General features: G+C 36.1%; 1 protein-coding gene across 3 annotated transcripts in view; it reads right to left on the bottom strand.

Moving 5' to 3' along the window:
* The window catches only part of NEK7 (NIMA related kinase 7), a 155082-nt gene that overhangs the window by 45573 nt on the left and 89590 nt on the right, over nt 1–19919 (bottom strand). For all 3 annotated transcript variants that reach the window (XR_009347236.1, XM_059144908.1, XM_059144907.1), the window contains 2 exons: nt 12910–12972; nt 10993–11103 (listed from right to left, as the gene is read on the bottom strand). Coding sequence is in view for 2 of the 3 variants with exons in the window: in XM_059144908.1 (XP_059000891.1) it covers nt 10993–11103; nt 12910–12972 (174 nt within the window). In the remaining variant the exon portion in view is untranslated. The remainder of the gene's footprint in view (nt 1–10992; nt 11104–12909; nt 12973–19919) is intronic.

Raw genomic sequence — 19919 nt, 5'->3', positions numbered from 1 at the left:
AAGAGTATACAGCTGTTTTTAGATTATAATTTAATAGAATACCAATATAATCTATTCATTCTCCCATACCAAAATTATGTGGGTAATTAAGGAAGCTGAAATATGTTTCATCTTAAGGTAGGAAGGGTAAAGATTTTTCTCTGAGCAATTAAGTCTTGAGGGGAAAAAAAAAACCCTTAAGTTATTTAGCAAAAAAGAAAAATAAGCTCCTATAATGTTTTTCCTCCAAAGAAGTTGCCTTCGGAACATTAGCACATTCATACTGAGGAAACTTAGGACATTAAAAAATCAGTAAGAATAGATGAATGCATCAGAATTACTACAAGAATTAATCCCCGAACTGCTGCCACATGGTTAATTTTTAAGAGAAGCTTCTATGTTACTAAAACTAATAGAGAAGACACTTGGAAATCTAAGACATTTTCTCTGATGCACTAGAGGACTAGAGACAGAAAGAGTGAGCACAAAAGCAGAAAGTTAATCTTCAGGAATACACAAGGTCACAAAGATAAACAGAAACATTTGCCTCTTTAATACATTCTTTCTGGTTCTGCTTTACCAGACATCAGTAAGATGCTTGAAAAGATATTTCAATATTCTTAATGGACAAGGGAAACACCACAGAACAATAATGAGACAGTAAAAGTCTCTTGGCAGAAATTCACTGGGGCGGGGGGAGTGGGGGGAGTCTGTATCTCTTCTCTATTTAACTGTTATAGCTACCAGTATGACTGCTCGTGATGTTACAGAAATTTTTAAAGGCAGTTTTAGGATCAGTGTTACCTTAAAATGTAAAGAGCAAGTCGTCCTTTAAAAATTATTTTCTAGGGGCACCTGGGTGGCTCAGCGGTTAAGTATCTGCCTTGAGCTCAGAGTCCTGAGGATCAAGCCCCACATCTGGCCCCTGCTGGGCAGGAAGCCTGCTTCTCCCTCTCCACTCTCTTTGCTTATGTTCCCTCTTGTACTGTCTCTCTCTCTCTCTGTCAAATAAATTTTAAAAATAAAATAAATAAAAAATAAGAATTATTTTCTAATTTTCCCAAGTAAATATAGTTTTGAAGTTACATATCACCTTTTAGTTATACTCACAGAATTACATAATGGTCATTAGGATTTAATTTACTAAAATCCCCAAGTTCTATACTACTTTATTATATCAAAGTACTTAAGTATTGAAGAAAACCCAGGTGATATTTTATCAGTAACACTGCTTTTATATAAATAATTCTGTATAACACAGCTACATGTACATATCAATGTAGGCATAAATCTATATAAATACACAAACACATGGCTGCCCATGCATGAGTGGGTAACTATGTACATATACATATGTATGTAATATTCAATTCTGTATGGATTTTTTTTCAAATAGTGCCACTGATCTATAACCTTCAACTTCCAAATAATTCTAAGGTCATATGCAACATAGACAACAATCTTATACAAAAGACTCAGAGGGAAACAGATCACATTTGAAATCACTGGCTATTCTCATAGTTGCCTGGCTTGGACTATACATTTTATACCAGACACTGAAATGGAAAGTGTAGGTGTCCTTGTAAACTATAAATCAGAGTCATCCAAGATAGATGATACTACTGGGAAGATTTTATTGCTTTAAGGATTCAAAGGTCAAAAGTGTAAAAGACATCTCAAAGTGATTTTATTTCTAGTCCAACCTCTAAATTTGGATAAGTGCAAGTAAAAATGTGTCTGCAAATGTAAAAAGCAACCACACCAAAAAGGTGAACAAGATTTGTTAAGTTCTAATATTTGGAGCTAATAATTATCTTTAAAACACTGTTAGTATTTTAGCTAATTTATCAAAGCCTATGGTACGCAAAATTGTAGGACAACGCCCCCCCCCCAAATCCCGAAATTCTTGTATATAATTCCTCCGCTTAAGTGTAAGTTGAGTTGTGAATATGATGAATTATCATTCTTCTATCGTGTTGTCTTACATGGCAGGAAAGGTTTTGCTGATGTAACTAAGGCTCCAAATCAGTTTCTTTTGAGTTCACCAAAAAGGGTAGGCCTGGGCTAACCCAGTAAGCCCTTCATAAAAGTTAGAAATTCAAAGCCAGAGAGACTCGACTGCTGGCCTCAAGGGAACAAACTGCCAGGCTATGGAGAGGGCCATGTGGCAGGCACAGTACGAGACCTCTAGGACCCAAGGATGGTCCCCAATTGATAACCACAAAGATAGTCATGTAATTGCAAGGAAATTAATTCTTCTAACCAACGAGCAAACAAGGAAGAAAGCCCTAATCCTCAGATGAAATCACAGCCCCAGCTGGCACCTTGATTTCAGTCTTCTAAGACCTTGAGCAGAGAACCCACTAACCAGTATGTGAACTCACTTATCTACAGAAACTGTGAGATAAATTTGTATTGTTTTAAGTTGCTAACTTTGTGATAATTAGTCATAAAAGAAAAATACAAGTGAATTTCCTTTTTTTCTTAAAGATATTTATTTATTTATTTGACAGAGACATCACAAGTAGCCAGATAGGCAGGCAGAGAGAGAGGGGAAGCAAGCTCCCGCTGAGCAGAGAGCCCAAAGCGGGGCTCAATCCCAGGACCCCGAGATCATGACCCGAGCCAAAGGCAGAGGTTTAACCCACTGAGCCACCCAGGCATCCCTACAAGTGAATTTCTAAACACCGTAAAAATCAACACATAAAAGTAACTTTATGTGTGTATAAAGTAAAGGAGTTTTAAGGCTTCTACCAAATTTAAAGGGAATGCCATATAAGTGGTAACAATGCAGAAAATTCAAGCTGCATATTCAGGAATATGAAATATATCTAAATATATTAAGAAAAGATAGTCTAGATCAGGAACAAAACAAAGATGCCCACTCTCACCACTCCTATTCAACATCGTGGAAGTCCTTGACAAAGCAATCAGACAAGAGAAAGAAATAAAAGGTATCAGAATTAGAAAGGAAAGAAGGAAGAAGTAAAATTGTCTCTATTTGTAGATGACATGATTTTATATATACAGAAAATCCTAAAGATAGAACCAAAAAAATGTTAACTCTAATCAATGAATTTATAAAGTAACACAGAACAAAATTAATGTACAAAATCAGTAGTGTTTCTGTATACTAACAATATGTTATCTGAAAAAGAAATAAAGAAAATGATCCCATAGCATCAATACCTATAAAATACTTGGGAATAAACTTAACCAAGGAGTTTTCTAGTCTAAAAACGGCAAGACATTGATGAAAGAAATCAAAGGAGGCACTAAAATAAATGGAAAATATCCTGTGTTCAGAGCTGGAAGAATTTTAGATTGTTAAAATGTTAATACTACCAAAGGCCATCTACAGATTCAAGGCACTCCCTATCAGAATTCTGATGGCATTTTTTATGAAAGTAGAAAAAACAATTCCAAAACTTACACAGAACCAGAAGATCGCCAAATAGTGAAAGTCAAAGCAATCCTAAGAAAGAATAACAAAGGGGCAGGCATCTTGATATATCAAACTTCTTGATTTCAAACTATACTATAAAGCTACAGTAATCAAAACAGTATAGTACTGTCATAAAAACAAAGAGAGCAAGGAAACAGATCTGAAAGACTGGAAATAAACCCAAGCATGTACAGTTAATTAAATATTGGACAAGGGAGTTAAGAATACCCAATGGAGAAAAATAGTCTCCTCAATAAATGGTGCTAAGAAAAGTGGATATTCACATGTAAAAGAACGAAATTAGAATGAAACCATTAAAACCATGAAATTCCTAAAAAAAAAGAAAGAAAGAAAAGAAAAAGGGAAAACCTCATTGACCTGGGTCTTGACAGCAATTATTCAGAAAGGATACCTAAAGCATAAGCAGCAAAAACGAAATAAACAAGGGTCATCATATTGAATTTAAAAACTTCAGAAGAAATGATCAACAAAGCAAAAAGGCAACCTATGGAATGGGGAAAAAAACTGCAAACCATATATGTGATAATGGGTTAATACTCAAAATATATAAGGAACTAATACATCTCAACTGCAAATAGTAACAATAATAATAATAATCATGCAATTTAAAAAATGGGCAAAAACCTAAATAGACATTTTTTCTGAAGAAGATATATGAATGAACAACAGATATATGAAAAAATGCTCAACAACACTACTCATTAGAGAAATGCAAATCAAAATCACAATGAGATATTGCCTCATGCCTGTCAGAATGGCCATCACCAAAAACAAAAACAAAAACAAAAACAAAAGATAACAAATGCTGCCATGGAACTCTTGTACAGTGTTGGTGGGATTGTAAACTGGTATAACCACTATGGAAAACAGTATGGAGGATCCCTAAAAATTTAAAAATGGAACTACCATATAATCCCACAATTCTACTTCCAGGAATATATCCAAAAGAAGTGAGAATACTAGCTCAAAAAAATATCTGGCATCCCTATGTTCATAGCATCATTAATTATAATACCCAAGACACGGAAACCACAAAAATGACCACTACAGATGAATGGAAAAAAGTTGTGATATATATATATATATTTGTGTATATATTTATATGTGTGTGTGTGTGTATATATATATATATATATATATATATATCGCATACACTCACACACAGAAGAAAATTATTCAGCCATTAAAAAAAATAACAAGGAAAACTTGTCATTTGCAAGGGATGAACCTTAAGGGCATTATAAGTGAAATAAGTTAGACAGAGAAAGGAAAACGCTGTATAATTTCACTTATATACGGAATTTAACACATACACACACACACACACACACACACACATTCTCTCTCTCATAAAAAGAGACCAGATTTGTGGTCTCCAGAGATGGGGGTGGGGCAGAGGAAGGATGGGTGGAAGGTGGTCAGAGGTACAAACTTCCACTTACAACATAAATAAGTACTTGGATGGAATGTACAACCTGATGACTCCAAATACTTGTACTGAATAATATACAGGAAAGTTGTTATAAAAGTAAATCCTAAGATCTGTCATCACAAGACTTTTTATTGTATCTGTTTGAGATGACAGATGCTAACTATACTTACTGCGACAATCATTTCACAATATATATAAATCAAACCATAATGCTGCACATCTTACACTTACACAGTGATATATGTTAATTACATCTCAATAAAACATGGAAAAAAGAGATAGTCTTAACTTGTTATTTGGAATTGTGCCAAACTCTTGACACAAAGTAGATATCCATTTAAATCAGTAATCCATATTCACTAAAAATATTTCACTAAAAAAAAACTGCAAGTATAATGCTGACTGACTTCTTAGCCAGTGTGCTGTGGTATGAAAATCTTTTGACAGATAATAAACTTCAAAGTTTCCCCCTAAGAGATTTATTACATTGGGTTATATTGTATTTTAGTGACATTTTAGCAAAATGAAGGTTTTTATAAATATAATGTTAAAGATATGCAATTTCTTCTTTTGTCCCAAACTAACTTTTTAAGAGGTAATTATAAATATAAAAAATTATAAATAATTCAATGAATAAACCTCACATTGGAAAAATGGGCTATGAAAAGTTTAAACACATTTTAGCAATATTTCTATTGACACCTTAAAAAAAAAAGCTTTTGTTTACACCCTTCTGATATTTGTTTCTCATCTTCTCTATACCAAATCTATATCACCAAATTTGTTTCTTTGCTGTACAAAGAGTGAAATAAACAGTATTAATAAGGCAAAATGGAGAAACTATTGGTCTAATTTAAGGTATGATAAAGTAAATACATAGTATATAAATCACAACTTGGTACACTGAAATCTGTTTTTTAAGAGTCTATTTTTCCTTTAAAATTCTGATTACTGATGATAAAGAAATATATGATGAAAAATTCTAGATTTCCTTTTATCCTAAAACTCATCTGGGAAGTATTTCATCTGACCACAGCCTCAGGTATTCCTTTGTCACTAATTAGAGAAATACTGAATATTTCAACTATAAATTGCTTAATTATATTTGTCAGCTTGCTCTAAACCAATTAATTATTTACTTGTAAAAATCTTTGATGCAATGCTATCCAGAGGTTCGTTTCTGGAATACAGACCAGGAGCTATATTTTCTCTTCTACCCCAATTAAGCTGAAGACTTGAGACAGTGAAATATATTGTTGTGATGCACTATGATTTACAATATTACTCCCTAAAAAGAAATGAATCATTTTCTTACAATTCAAGTATCTACTGCTGTCTTTTATAAAGCATAAGTCACCATCATGCTCCTTCATAAAAGAAGTTCCTATGACTTTTTTTTTCCCTTAATGCAGTCTCTTTTATAAAGATCAGCTTATAGCACAAATAAGAATGTTTAGAAAAGTACTTTTGAATTTCTTGCAGGGGAAAAATACCCTTCCTGCATCAGCTTGAAACACCGTCTTCTCTCTCACGGGCATACCATTCAATATCTTAGCAACTCCGGGTGAGACCAGAGTGAAACAGCAAGAAACAACCACCCATATTCACCTACTGGTCCCCAGAACAGAGAAGCATAGCAGAGGTCAAGAGTCAACTTGGAATTAAGGAAGAATGGGAGAGAGAGAGAGGGAGAGAGGAAATAGCACCTTTTACATACTCACTGACCATGTGATTACTGAGATACTACTATGAGCCAGGCACCTCCCTAGAAACTGAAGGTATCTATACCTTCTACAGGAGATATTTGTTGAGCATCTGCTCTGTGCAGGGCACTGTCCTAAGCACTGGGGATTCATGAGGTCCTCAAACAAAGATTCCTCCCTCTGAGAGCTTATGCTGGATCCCACAGGTTGAGTAAATCTTGACAAACATCTTTACCACCAAGTAGAAACTCGAGAAGGATTTAAGAAGAGGTTTTTCTTTTCTTTTCTTTTTTCTTTTTCTTTCTTTCTTTCTTCCTTTCTCTCTTTCTTTCTTTCTTCCAAGACTTAATTCATTTATTCGAGAGAGAGAGTGAGAGAGAGAGAAGTAGCAGGGGGAGGGGTAGAGGGAGAGGAACCCCACTGAACAGGGAGCCAGACGCGGGGCTTGATCCTGGGACTCCAGGATCATGATCTGAGCCAAAGGCAGAGGCGTAACCAACTCAGCCACCCAGGCACCCCTCAAGAACCATTTCTGGTGGTGTTGGGAACAGGGTCAGGAGTGGGTGTCTGCAAAGAAAAAAATGGAACCAGGACAGTAAGTAGGAAAAGGCTGGTGGAGGTGGGAGTGCAAGACGGAAGTCAGGACGGTCTTCTTTCATCAGCCTACTTAGAACAGCAACATCTCCTCGTTGTCCTTCTTTATTTATCATAAAAGACATACATAAATGTAACCAGATGTCAGACTTTCTTTTATGGACTGGAATAGCTTTCTGTTATGGCCAATATGCTGAGACTATTCTAAGATCTGTAACTTTGCAATACAACTTTCCACCTTTAGGAGGGCTCCAAGAGAATCTGGGACATCGAACCCAGAATCTCTTACATCTTGATGAGGTAGACTAAGGGTACCTACAATAAAGACCAGGATCACTAGAGGCTTATACAATAATGTCTACTAGACAGGAACGAAGAATGGTATTACCAATTCTCTGAACTAGTTCAGTTCTATCAAAGTACAATAAATTGTTCTATAAATATATAGCTTACTAGCAATAAGTTGATATCTTTTATTTAAAAAAAAGTTTCCTAAGTAATCTTTTACATGATAGATACCTTCAAATTTTAGTCAAAAGCCCCAAGGATACTTTAAGAGTATAGTTATCAATCTACAACTGTATGTTACTATTCATTACCAAACACAGAATCTGTTGTTCTGAACGGATCTTACTATGTCCACTGGTTCAGTTAATTTAAAAAATTCCTTGAAAATCTCAACTGATGGCAATATCCATTTAAATAAGTGAGCTGAGTTCATCACCACAATAAATGTAAAAACACACTGACAAATTTCTCCTCCCTCACAGGTTTAAGAAATCCAAATCTGCTACAGATGCAATCACAGGGCTTCTATAAAGCACTCTGATCTTGCCCTAGTTTTCCCAAGTGGTAAAAGGACAGGAGTATTCTTTCAAGGTGAATGCTATGGACTCAGGCGTGCCTTGGCAATGGGCAGGGACAGCAACCTCTAGGTGTGGAGGAACCATTGCAAAGAAAGGGCGCTACACTAGAAAAGAGCAAAAAACTCTAGAAGAGAATGAAAACCCCCAAACATCAATCTCTCAATTGGGAGCAAGAATTGATAACTGAAACTGTTTGTTTTTTATCTGCCTTCAGCCGGTATTTGCCCAATGAAGATTTGCTCTCTTTGCTTCTGATTACAAGCATTTAAAGAACTCTTGCACTTTAAGCCAAGAATTGCATCTCAGTTGTCTCTCTTATAAGGACTACTTACATTTGCTTTTATATGCCTCATCTTGATCAATAATAATTTAATAAATTTGGCATTTGTGTGTTTGCATTTCTTTTTAAAATTAAAACTGCAAATTAATTACTTGATTAATTAATTACTTGATTAATTAATTAAGTTAGTGTTCATTAATGTGGAAAGACAGCGCTAGTGTTGGGAAGTCCCTAAAACAGAAGATCAGATAACTGATTAGAAGTGAGTCACTCTCACCATGGGACTTTAAACAGCGTCAGCTTGATAGCATTCTGTGATAATAAAAATATTAACTCCCAGTCATGCAGTATTTTTATAATGTAGCAAGTAATCTCAAAACTGCCTCCATCTTACGGATGAGGCAACTAAGCCTAAGAGAAGTTAAATGGCAGGAGAGTTGACCCAGGTGACAGGGCGCTCCCACTGGATAGCAGGGTTCCTAGCTACTGCCAGAGAACCAGTGAGCACCTTGATCAGAAAATCTTTGAAGGCTTAGTAATGGAAGGCAAAGTGTGTATGCATCAACATCTCTCTGGGGAGAAGGTCAAGGGTTTTCATCTGATTTTTCAAAGGAGTTCTGCGATATAAAAATCTTTAAGGGCTTCTAAAGGAAAACACATGTCATTTTGCATCAGATAAACCCTAATTTCAAACATCAGTTCTTCTATTTACTAGTAATGATGGTTATCTTCTTTAAACGTCAAATTTAGCCCCCAAATCCTTTTGAACAATAAACATGGCAATGCATATAAAGCCTCTAACATTGTTTTTAAGAACGCCTTACAATAACTCCACGTAGCAGGGATTAGTGGCTGTGTTCCAGTATCTGGTGGGAGACTGACTATACAGACAATGTCCAAATCATATAAAAATGGAACTCTGAACCACAACTTTGAGCAACCTGACCAGAAAACCAATCTTTTATCCATAACAAACATCCCAGGACACCAGCCCCCTATGTCCGGTGTGCAGGAAGCCAGACGGCCATCTCTAGCAACAATGCATGAAGCTGAGCAGTAACTCTGGAACAATCAGCCTCAAATGGCCAGGACTTGAATTAACTGACAGCTTCCTTAACTTTTGTCCCTGCTTCCAACTTAGGACCAATCAGAGAAAGCCAGGTGAGATACCTCACTTCTAAGTAGCTCATGTACAGCTTCTTTGTGCCAACAACTAATTGGGTCATCCCTAAAGGCTTATTTTTCCCATTATAAAGATTTCCTATTCCTCTGCCTACCTCTGAATTTCTGCCAAAATGTTACTGACAATGCTTGACTCCATCGCTCTAGCAGGCTCAGAATAAAGAGCCTTGCTTTTCTCATTTGGTTGGTTTTCACTGATTCCCACCCTGTTCAAAATGTCTTCTGAGTAAGAGAAGTTTAGCTGGCACATGACCAGCCGAATGAAGACTATATTCCAGCCTTCCTTGCAGCTACTTAGGTTCATAAGACTAAATTCTGGCCAAAGGGACGAAGCTAAAAGTGTTATGTGGCCATATCCAGTAATGTGCCTCAAGATACAGCCAGCAAGTACCCTGTGTCCCTTCCTGCCTCAGAGAGCTGACTTGATCCGCTGTAAATAGGCATGGTTTCTGAGAGTCTGATAGATCAGAGCTGCCATATCACCTCCAGAATTTTATGTAACAGGGAAATATGATTAATAACAGTAATAACACAGCAGTAGCTTCCATTTGCATAGACCTTACTATGTGTGAGACAGTTCTTAGGTCTTTTTTTTTTTTTTAAAGATTTATTTATTTATTTGACAGATAGAGATCACAAGTAGGCAGAGAGGCGGGCAGAGAGACAGAGAGACAGAGAGAGAGAGAGAGAGGAGGAGGAATGAGGCTCCCTGCCAAGCCGAGAGCCAGATGTGGGGCTCGATCCAGGACCCTGGAATCATGACCCGAGCCAAAGGCAGAGGCTTTAACCCACTGAGCCACCCAGGCACCCCCAGTTCTTAGGTCTTAATAAATGTCAAATATTTAGTCATTTGCAACAATCCTATGAGGTAGGTTCTATTATTATTTTGTTTTTTGAGAAACTGTCATACACAGAAGTAACCTGCCTAAGAACAAGTAATTTTTAGAACACTGTAATTTGGGGGTTTCTATAACTTGTAGCTGAACTTAAACCCAATTAACATGCTCTTGGAGAAGAAAGTTAAATAAACTTTAAAGTGGTTGAGCTGGGGTTTGATGTGCAAACCCCAAAAAGGTCTGAATGCAAAGCCCACTTTATTCTTTGATGAATCCCTCCCAGGAAAAGATCAGGATTCTCTAGAATCTCTTTCTGTCTCCTCTGCCCGATGTCCAGAGATAAAGGATCAAGGGTGGTCTGCTCAGAAAATCAAGTTGCAAAATTTGAACTTCAGCTTACAGAAGAGACAAATCTGTTGATCTATTTCCAAGTTGGTTTCTGAGTGTCCACACATCTCAACTGAGCAGAGTGAGTTTTACCAGGTAAACCAGTTTCATAATCATAATTAACACTACTATCATTCATTAGGTATCTACCATATCTTAAAGTATTTCACCGAGGTCTTTAAAATACCTGATATACCTATATGTTTATAGAGCAATTCTATCAGAAAAAAAATACTTAAGTTTTAAAAAAGCAAAACAAAACCTTACCTTTATCATTCTGGACAGATCACCAGCATCAGCTAATTCCAAAACTATGTTAAGTTCATTATCTTCAATGAATGATGCATAATATTTAATTACATTTGGATGGTTGAGTTGCTGATGGAAAAACACACACACACACACACAGACACACACACACACACAAAAACAAACACCAGAAAGTTTTCTTATTGTAAATTCCCAGGAATCACTTACAGTTTCTTAACTAAAGAATAAACTTAGTTGCTGTATTTCATTTTTAAGTTACAGAAATCTTAACATGACAGTATATTTTTCTTCAGTGAATTTTGAAACAGATATTATAATTATTGAAAGTGACACTAGACACTAGATACTAGATAATTTAGTTTTAATACTCTTTATTAGAAATAGAGTAAATTACACATAAAATTTTTTAGAGTATGTATTGCTATGTTCAATAAGTATATAAATATAAATGAATTGCAGAATTATAGCATCAGTTCCTAAAAATTATACCCTTTGAAATGGGAACTGTCATTAAGGGCATTCAATGCTAAATAAAGTGTTCCTTTTACTCCTATTTTGAAGTTGACCTGATCCTATCTAACTGCAGCCAGTGGTTTAAAACAAAATAAAAGGACATCTGGTGTATTCTATCTGAACACAGCTTTTACATCAAATAGTATAAACATACTGAGTTTACCTATAGGGTTGATACATTACATGATCTTAAGAAAAACTGCACCTTATAGAAATATATGCATCAGTCTCTACGTACTGACAATCCTTTTGTACAATTTGCTTTCTATTCAATCTTTAAACAAGTTAACATAAGACAAATAGTTTATCAAAAAAAATTATTCAAGAATTCTTCCAGAGGGCATATACATGATTTTCTTCTTTTCTTTCTACTTATAAGTTTTTCCTCCACATCTTCTATGCTAATATATTATTTCTCTAATAACAATTTATATATATATATATATATTTAGAGCAGTTACTTCATGGCCCAGGAAATAATTACAACTAACAGAACAGCTGGAAAGCATTACTCTTACTTACTCTTATATTTCTTGATAAACTGAATTCATTTTAGGTACAAACAAAAATGTACAGCATAAAAAACATCCAAGTCTTATCCAACAGTTAAAAATATAACATAAGGTACAGCATTCCTCAAAGGAAATTTTACTAGAATAAAACCAGTGCAGAGATAACTGAAATTTCAGTCATATTCTCTGAGTGGATGAAAAACTGAAAAGCTAATTCTAACATACTCTTTATATCATCCTTTCTAAATCTGGAAAAAACAGAGAAATATTACAAAAAGCATGTACCCATTTGGATCAGTCCACATTCTCAATATATTACATCTTGAGTTAATACTAATACTCATTTGTTACTTAAGCTTTAGAATATATCTGCTTGGGACAGTCAAGAAAAAATTCCTTCAATATTTTTTGCCCATTTTATCTATTTCCTAGTTTGAAAGGTAGGGGAGGGGAGTTAATCCTACCAAATAATCTGATTAAATATTTACAATGAATTAAAAAAATAACTACATTCTTCCATATACTGAGATACATATTTGTATAATGTTGTTTCAAACCAGTGTGGCATAAGTTAAGTTTAGTTCTAAAAATCCTTTTGCTGGGGTGCCTGGGTGGCTCAGTGGATTAAGCCTCTGCCTTCAGCTCAGGTCATGATCTCAAGGTCCTGGGATAGAGCCCTGCATGGAGCCCTGCATCAGGCTCTCTGCTCAGCAGGGAGCCTGCTTCCCCCCATCTCTCTCCCTGTATCTCTGCCTACTTGTGATCTCTGTCTGTCAAATAAATAAAATCTTTTAAAAAATCCTTTTGCTTGTTAAGTGTAATATTTTCATAAGTCACTTTTATCAACATGCTCATCTAGTTCAAAATAATCAATAGTTCATTTATTTACCTTAAGGAGATCTATTTCTTTGATACAATCAGCACGTGCTTTGGCATCCATTAAATCAAATATCTAAAAAGAGAATCCAGAATTATTAAATAAAATAATAATCTATGGTTCAAGAACCATGTAAATACACTGTAAAAGTTCACATATGGTTATACACACACTAAGAAATTTTCTTCCTGATTAGCTTTATAAGAGCTATGAAGAACTGTATTTTACCTCATGTTACCTCTAGAGTTTACATTTTTCCTTCCAAAGGCAGTCAGTATTAAAAATGAGAAATGAGGGACCCCTGGGTGATACAGTAAGTTAAGTATCTGCCTTCAGCTCAGGTCATGATCTCAGGGTCCTGCGAATAAGCATTGGGGTCAGGCTCCCTGCTTCACCCTCTCCCTCTACTCCTGCTTTTTCTCTCTCAAATAAATAAATAAAATCTTTTTTTTAAATGAGAAAAGAGAACTGCTAGATATTTCAAGTCTCAGGTTCAAATGAAATAGAATGGATACTGTGGTCATAATAAAATGAGAATATATATTTAACAATTAATATTTACTAAACATGTTGCATTAACTACCATTTAACTGTCACCCAATCAGTTGAAGACAATTAACATCAGTATTCCCATTTTACAGATGAGACAAAGCAGATTTTAGAAAACTTATGAAACTGACAAAAGTTCACACAGCTAATTAATAGAGCAGCCAGAATTCACTCTGAGTTATCCAAATATATCCCAAGCTGTGAACCATTATCTATTTAATCAAATCATGTCTAAAAGGTCTAATGCACACCCTGACTGGGATCATAGCACTTGAAGGAGATAAAAATTCGGTTCTTTAGAGAGAACAGAGAGAGAGTCTCACCCTTACTAAAGATAAAGCACAGATATACATACAACACATAAACAGATATACTGTTATCTGTGGAATTAAAATTTCATAAGGGAGGGGAGTAATTAGAAAAAAAAAAAAAAAACCTAAAAAGACTCCTTGGGTTGATAATGAAGAAAAGGTTGAGAAATACTGGTCTAATGTAAAAACAAAATAATAAATAATGTAATCAAAGGGATATTGATGATGTCTCTGAAAACAACTCTCTCAATGTTCTAAGCATATGGAAAATAAACAATAATAAAAAAAATCAGTATGCTAAATATTGTAGAAAATATCTGGATAAGTCACTACTATGAGCCGATTAAAACCCTAGCCACATAACAAAACAACTTTAATAACATTTATAGTCATCAACTTGGCCAAGTCTTCCTGATTCAGACAGTCAAAATGCTCCAGGTAAAGTAGGTGTGTAACTTCAAAGGAGGGCATGATCCAAGTCTTCTTGACTTGAGAAGAAATCACTGAACACCCACCAGAGGGTGTAGCCTCTTTACATCCAGATGGTGCTATCATCCTGCCTGTGTTCTTATAAAGTCAGTAGTACTGGCTCCAGTTTAGAATGACCACTCAGATTCAGAGAAGCTAAATACCTCCTTATGGTCATAAAATTAGTAAGGGACAGAACAAGGACTTGAATCTAGATCATTCCAGCTCCAGAGTCTGCATTTCCTTCAATGTCCCAGGTGGTTGTAAAGTCTAACGCATACACCACTAGCTAGTAAGTACATGTGTGTGCAAAGTGTAGTATGAGAAATCTAAAGAAGGAATCCCCATGCGAGTAGTGGGTAACTTTAAAGCTGAACTCTGAGGACAATGTAAGAAACAACAGATACTGAAGGCATAAAAGGTAATACCAGAATATGGGGGTATAATCACAAATTGTAATACACAACTTTTGCTCAATAACATTCTTAATATCCAAACATAGATGTAGTTCTAATCTTCCCCTTATTAAAAAAATTAAGAAATGGGGCTGGCTGGGTGGGTCAGTGGGTTAAGCCTCTGCCTTCAGCTCAGGTCATGATCTCAGGGTCCTGGGATCGAGTCCTGAATCAGGCTCTCTGCTAGGCAGGGAGCCTGCTTCCTCCTCCCTCTCTCTCTCTCTGCCTGCCTCTTTGCCTACTTGTGATCTCTCTCTGTCAAATAAATAAAATCTTAAAAAAAAAATTAAGAAAGTTATAAATAAAATTTTAAACAAAAATATCCACAAACTCACTTCCTTAAAGAATTTTAGCTTTTGCTCACTCCCTTCCATTTCTTGTACAAACGTACGTGTGTCAGAAAGTGAAAACAGCAGCAGGGCGCAATATGGTATATATGTGTTTTCACCTGACACTATAGCAAAATACTCCTCTTATTTCTATGCCCTCTTTATTTTATTTACTTATTTAATTTTCTAACAAAAATTTTGAGTATCATATTTTTCAAGTTTTAATGTGAAACAGCTAAGAACTACATTTTAAGATCTGAAAAAAATATAGAATTTTATCTTATTTAGTGGGCTTTTCTTAAAGATTTCTTTATTCATTTGACAGACAGAAATCACAAGTAGGCAGAGAGGCAGGCAGAGAGAGGAGGAAGCAGGCTCCGCAGAGAGCCCGATGCGGGGCTCAAACCCAGGACCCTGGGATCATGACCTGAGCCGAAGGCAGAGGCTTTAACCCACTCAGCCACCCAGGCGCCCTTAATGGGCTTTTCTTTTAAAAAAAAAAAATTATGAATTTATTTGAGAGAGAGAGCAGAAGGGTGTGTGTGAGGGAGGAAGGGCAGAAGGAGAGAGAGAGAATCTCAAGCCAACTCTCAGCTGAACATGGAACCTGATGTAGGACTTGATCCTAAGACCCAGAGATCACCACCTGAGCTGAATCAAGAGTCGGATGGGTCTGACTAAGCCATCCAGATGCCCGTCCCCTTTAATGGTTTATAAAGGGAGTGAGATACACAAGGTGGCATCAAATTTCTTCCCACTTCATACAAACAACAGAAAAGAAATGTGTATGCTAGCACATGTATTAGAGAGCATGGCTTCACTCTTCTCCATTAGTAGTAATTCTAACTAATTTGACCATCATCAACTTGCACTGACTACTATGATTACACAACAGAAGGAAGAAAAGAAAGAAAAGATTATAAGTGGCAAATCACTGTCACAAAGTTCACATAAAATATCTACTAAGAGAAATTTTTTGCAACCATCAAGCGCTCATATATATCAAACTTTGGTAAAACAAGAGAATATATTAGCTATAAATGGATACTAATTGCAGGGGTAAAAAAAAAAAAAAAAAAAAAAAAAAAAACAAACCAGCAACGACCAGCATTAAAGCACAAACAGTGTAACACTACCTATTGACGGAAAAACCTCATATAAACACAAACCTCTTCAAGAGCGTCATAGTTTTATTCTACATGCAGATGATTAACATAAGTAACATAACTTGTTCATGTTCTTGCTTTCTTTCATTCATAAAACCATGCTGTCAACTTGTTACTAGATTTTGTTGTAGATACAAATAAAAAAACAAGCTTGCCGCTGTCAGATGCAGACTGGAACACAGAACACGAACACACAATCTAATAAACGCTGCTTGTACAAAGTGATGGGAGAACCTTAACAAGGGGGAGTAGGACTGGCAGGGACTCTACATGCAGGATTCAGAGATGCAGCAAAGTATGATACACTCCAGAAAGAGTTCTTATAGAACTAAGTAAAATCAAAAGACCATTATTATAAAGGAATAAGCTTTATACCTAGCAACTTCATATAGAAAAGCCACCCATTCCCCAAATTGCCAACTGATGCTGAAAAAACTGACATGACTAATATAACCTGTTAAATAATAACAAATATTAATGTAAATAAAATGTTGAGGTTGATATTAGTTACAGAGATATGAAATGCACACACATACACACACAATGTTTAAAAGTCAAAGTGGCAAAAGAATTAACGGATTCCCTCCATATTATGAATGCTGATGCCATTCTCAGGAACTATGAGTCACAATGGACTTCAGATAATTCAAAGAAATGCAGGGAAGTATAAAATTTTAAATGTCTTTGACTTTGAAGGAATTCCTGAAAACTTTTTTTAAGGAGAAAGAGAAAGGATAATTCTGGTATTAGTGACTAAAATGAAGAAAATCACAAACTTGACATGTATAAATTTAATCTCCCAATAATCAATATCTCTATGATGAGAAAAATATTTAAAAAGCACAGCTAGTGAATGAGATGAGAGAAAGACGTGTACAAGAGCTTTAGGAAACGCTAACTAGACACAAAACACCAAAAAAGAGGGTATTCCATAGAAATCATGAATTTCTGGGGTGCCTGGATGGCTCAGTAGGTTACATGTCTGCCTTTGGCTCAGGTCATGATCCCAGGGGTCCTGAGATCAAGCCCTGCATTGGGCTCCCTGCCAAGTGGGGAGTCTGCCGTGCTTCTCCCTCTGCACCCCCTGTTCAAGCTCTCTCTGTGTAGATTAAATAAAATCTTAAAAAAAGTTTTAATTCAATTTACAAGTAAATAAGTATTACAAATTAACTCATATTTTTAACTGAATTCTCAGTAATAGCAAAGACTCTCCTTAGTACTGAGAGATAAGTATTGCTGGCCCACTTGAGGGAAAACTAAATTCTGAATCAAATACATTTATAAATACACTTAATTGGGAATTCAGTAGTATCGTATATTTTTCTTCTCTTCGCCAGTAAGTCCAGACAAAAATAAAAACTGCATCTTTAGATTAAATCATTTCCAGACAGATTCAAGACTGTCTGATTTCATGAGCAAGAAAAGAAAACACATAAGGGGGGAAAAATCTGGATTTAGTAAAACAAAACAGAACAAAACAAAAAACCTTTTCTTAGAATATTTACAAGCTTATCTTCAGAAGGCATCTTTCTGGGCTCTACCGAAGTTTCTGTGGGTTTTTAAACTTACTGTATACTTGGTAAGAGCAAAGTTAATAACAGCGTTTAGGCAAGTATTTGCTAATAAGTTCTTGGTACTTTCTCAATCATTTTAAAAGTTTTATTTTGTCATCTCTAAATTTTGCCAAAAAATTACTCATGACTAATGAAACCAAAAAGGAAATCTTTAAGAGGAAAAAGAGGCCTTCAAGTAGTTTAATAGAAATGTCCTTGCAAAGACGTATGTCAATCTGTTAGAAGAAAAAACACTTAAAATGTAGCAATGAAAAGTACTTAAAAATGTATACTAGAAAGTTTGAAAAACCTGATATATCTCACTTTAAATAAGTCTTATATAAATGAAAATCCTAACCAAATTATCTCTTGGGCCTCCCCAATTTATAGGGCCTGAATAAATGAACTGAGCAGCTTATGCCTAAATTGAGTCCCTATATTCCAAGTGACAAGTCTCAGCCACCCCTGGATTATGCTATTTTTCATCCCAGTGTTCTTGGTCCTTTTGACCTGGTGCCCAAGTGATGCTTCCATCCCTTTATTCCAACTGACTGATGCCTGTACAGACCATCCCCTACCATTGCTTGAGTGAGGGGAGAGGAGCTTTAAGGAATGTTTTTGCTATCAGCCTGCAAATTTCTGGTTCTCCTACTTGCTGACTGGTAGGCAGACTTTCCCTTACAGAGCCTCTCTCTTTTATTTGAAGGGACAGAGGATGGAGGGGGGGGGGCAGGTGGAAAATCTATAGCAGAAAGGCTGTGAGGTCTTCTAGATATAAATCACAATCACCGAACAAGTAGCGGCCACATAACTGAAGTCTACCACCAGCACTAGCCTGACTAAATCCAGAGACATTCTACAGGGTGGAGAGATTGGGCTAGTGGTACGAAACTTAACCAAGGTGAGTACAGAAGATGCTAGAAACCTTCCTCCCTTTATAACACCAGAGCCTGTGATCTAGCTTCTGTTTGCCTTCCTCTCTTAATACATCAACATGTTTGAACTGCAAATGGCAAGACAGGCCTCGATTCCTTTCTTGTGGATTCCTTAATGTCCTGATGGTATGGAGCTAGGTATCCGTGTGCAGCACTCACTACTCTTTGACTTTTAAAAAACTTTTGTTTCCAAGGGAATGCTTTTAACTCAATAGGCTAGAGGTGACTTGACTTCAAGTGCAGCAGGGCGCCCTGTTCAGTAGACTTCCTTAAAATTAAAAAAAAGAAAAGAAAACCTGTAAAAATTACCATAAGAAATTCATTCAGATTTTAAGATTTTGCTCAGATTTTATAGTTTAAAGTTCACCAAAGCTTAGTCAGGGCTTCTACAGATTAAGAAGCTACCCTATAGAGGAGACTGGAAGCTGTGAGGGAGAATGTGGCTCAAAGAGACGCAAAAGATCCAAAATTAAAAACTCTTAAGACATGACCCCAAAATAGAATCAATTAAAGGGGATGGAAAAAACAAGGGATTGAAGGCAACAGAAGAGGGATACCGGAGAGGGAAGAGAATCAAGAGCATGGAATCCCAGAAAACACAAGAGGCAAGTTTAAAGAAGCTACAGGCAGGTGCTGAGCAACAGGTTGTAGGGTGGGGTCCGTGAGAAAAGTCAGACGACGATGCTACAGGCAGAGATGGGAGGCTGATGTGGGACAAATGGGGCAACTGGTGAAAATGTCTCAAAGGACAACAGAAAAGAAAAATTCCTTCCAGAGCACAGGTAGAGTTAGCAGAAGAAGAATCAGAACAGCTACGTGATCGTGAAAACACAACCGACGCAAAGACTGTTTCTGTCAAACAGGAGGGGGCATTCTCTACTGAACGTGAATGCATCCAGGAAGAAGCTGAGGCTTCAGGGTAGTAGTTTTTAATTTCCACTGTGGACATTATAATCATATGTCTTCTGATTTGGGGTTCTTATTATACTGTGATTAAAATGTTCCCAAGTGGGAGGTGTAAGAAAGCGCATGTCCAAGCAAACAAGAACTCCAAAACATACTCTTAACCCTCCTGCGCTATGGGACACAAAACAATGTTACACATGAATAGAGAAATAAAGACACACACAGTGGAGATTAACCATGACTGGGAATTAGCAACACAGAGAGAGATTCTAAAGGAGGGGCATTGCTCAAATCGCTGACAAAGGTCCACAGAAGGGAGTAACTGAAATCAGACCTTAAATAAGAGATCT

Source organism: Mustela lutreola, chromosome 14, assembly GCF_030435805.1.
Source record: "Mustela lutreola isolate mMusLut2 chromosome 14, mMusLut2.pri, whole genome shotgun sequence".
In the NCBI taxonomy this organism is placed as follows: domain Eukaryota; kingdom Metazoa; phylum Chordata; class Mammalia; order Carnivora; family Mustelidae; genus Mustela; species Mustela lutreola.
The sequence above is the reverse complement of the archived record's forward strand: the minus strand, read 5'-3'. Positions and strand labels throughout refer to the sequence as shown.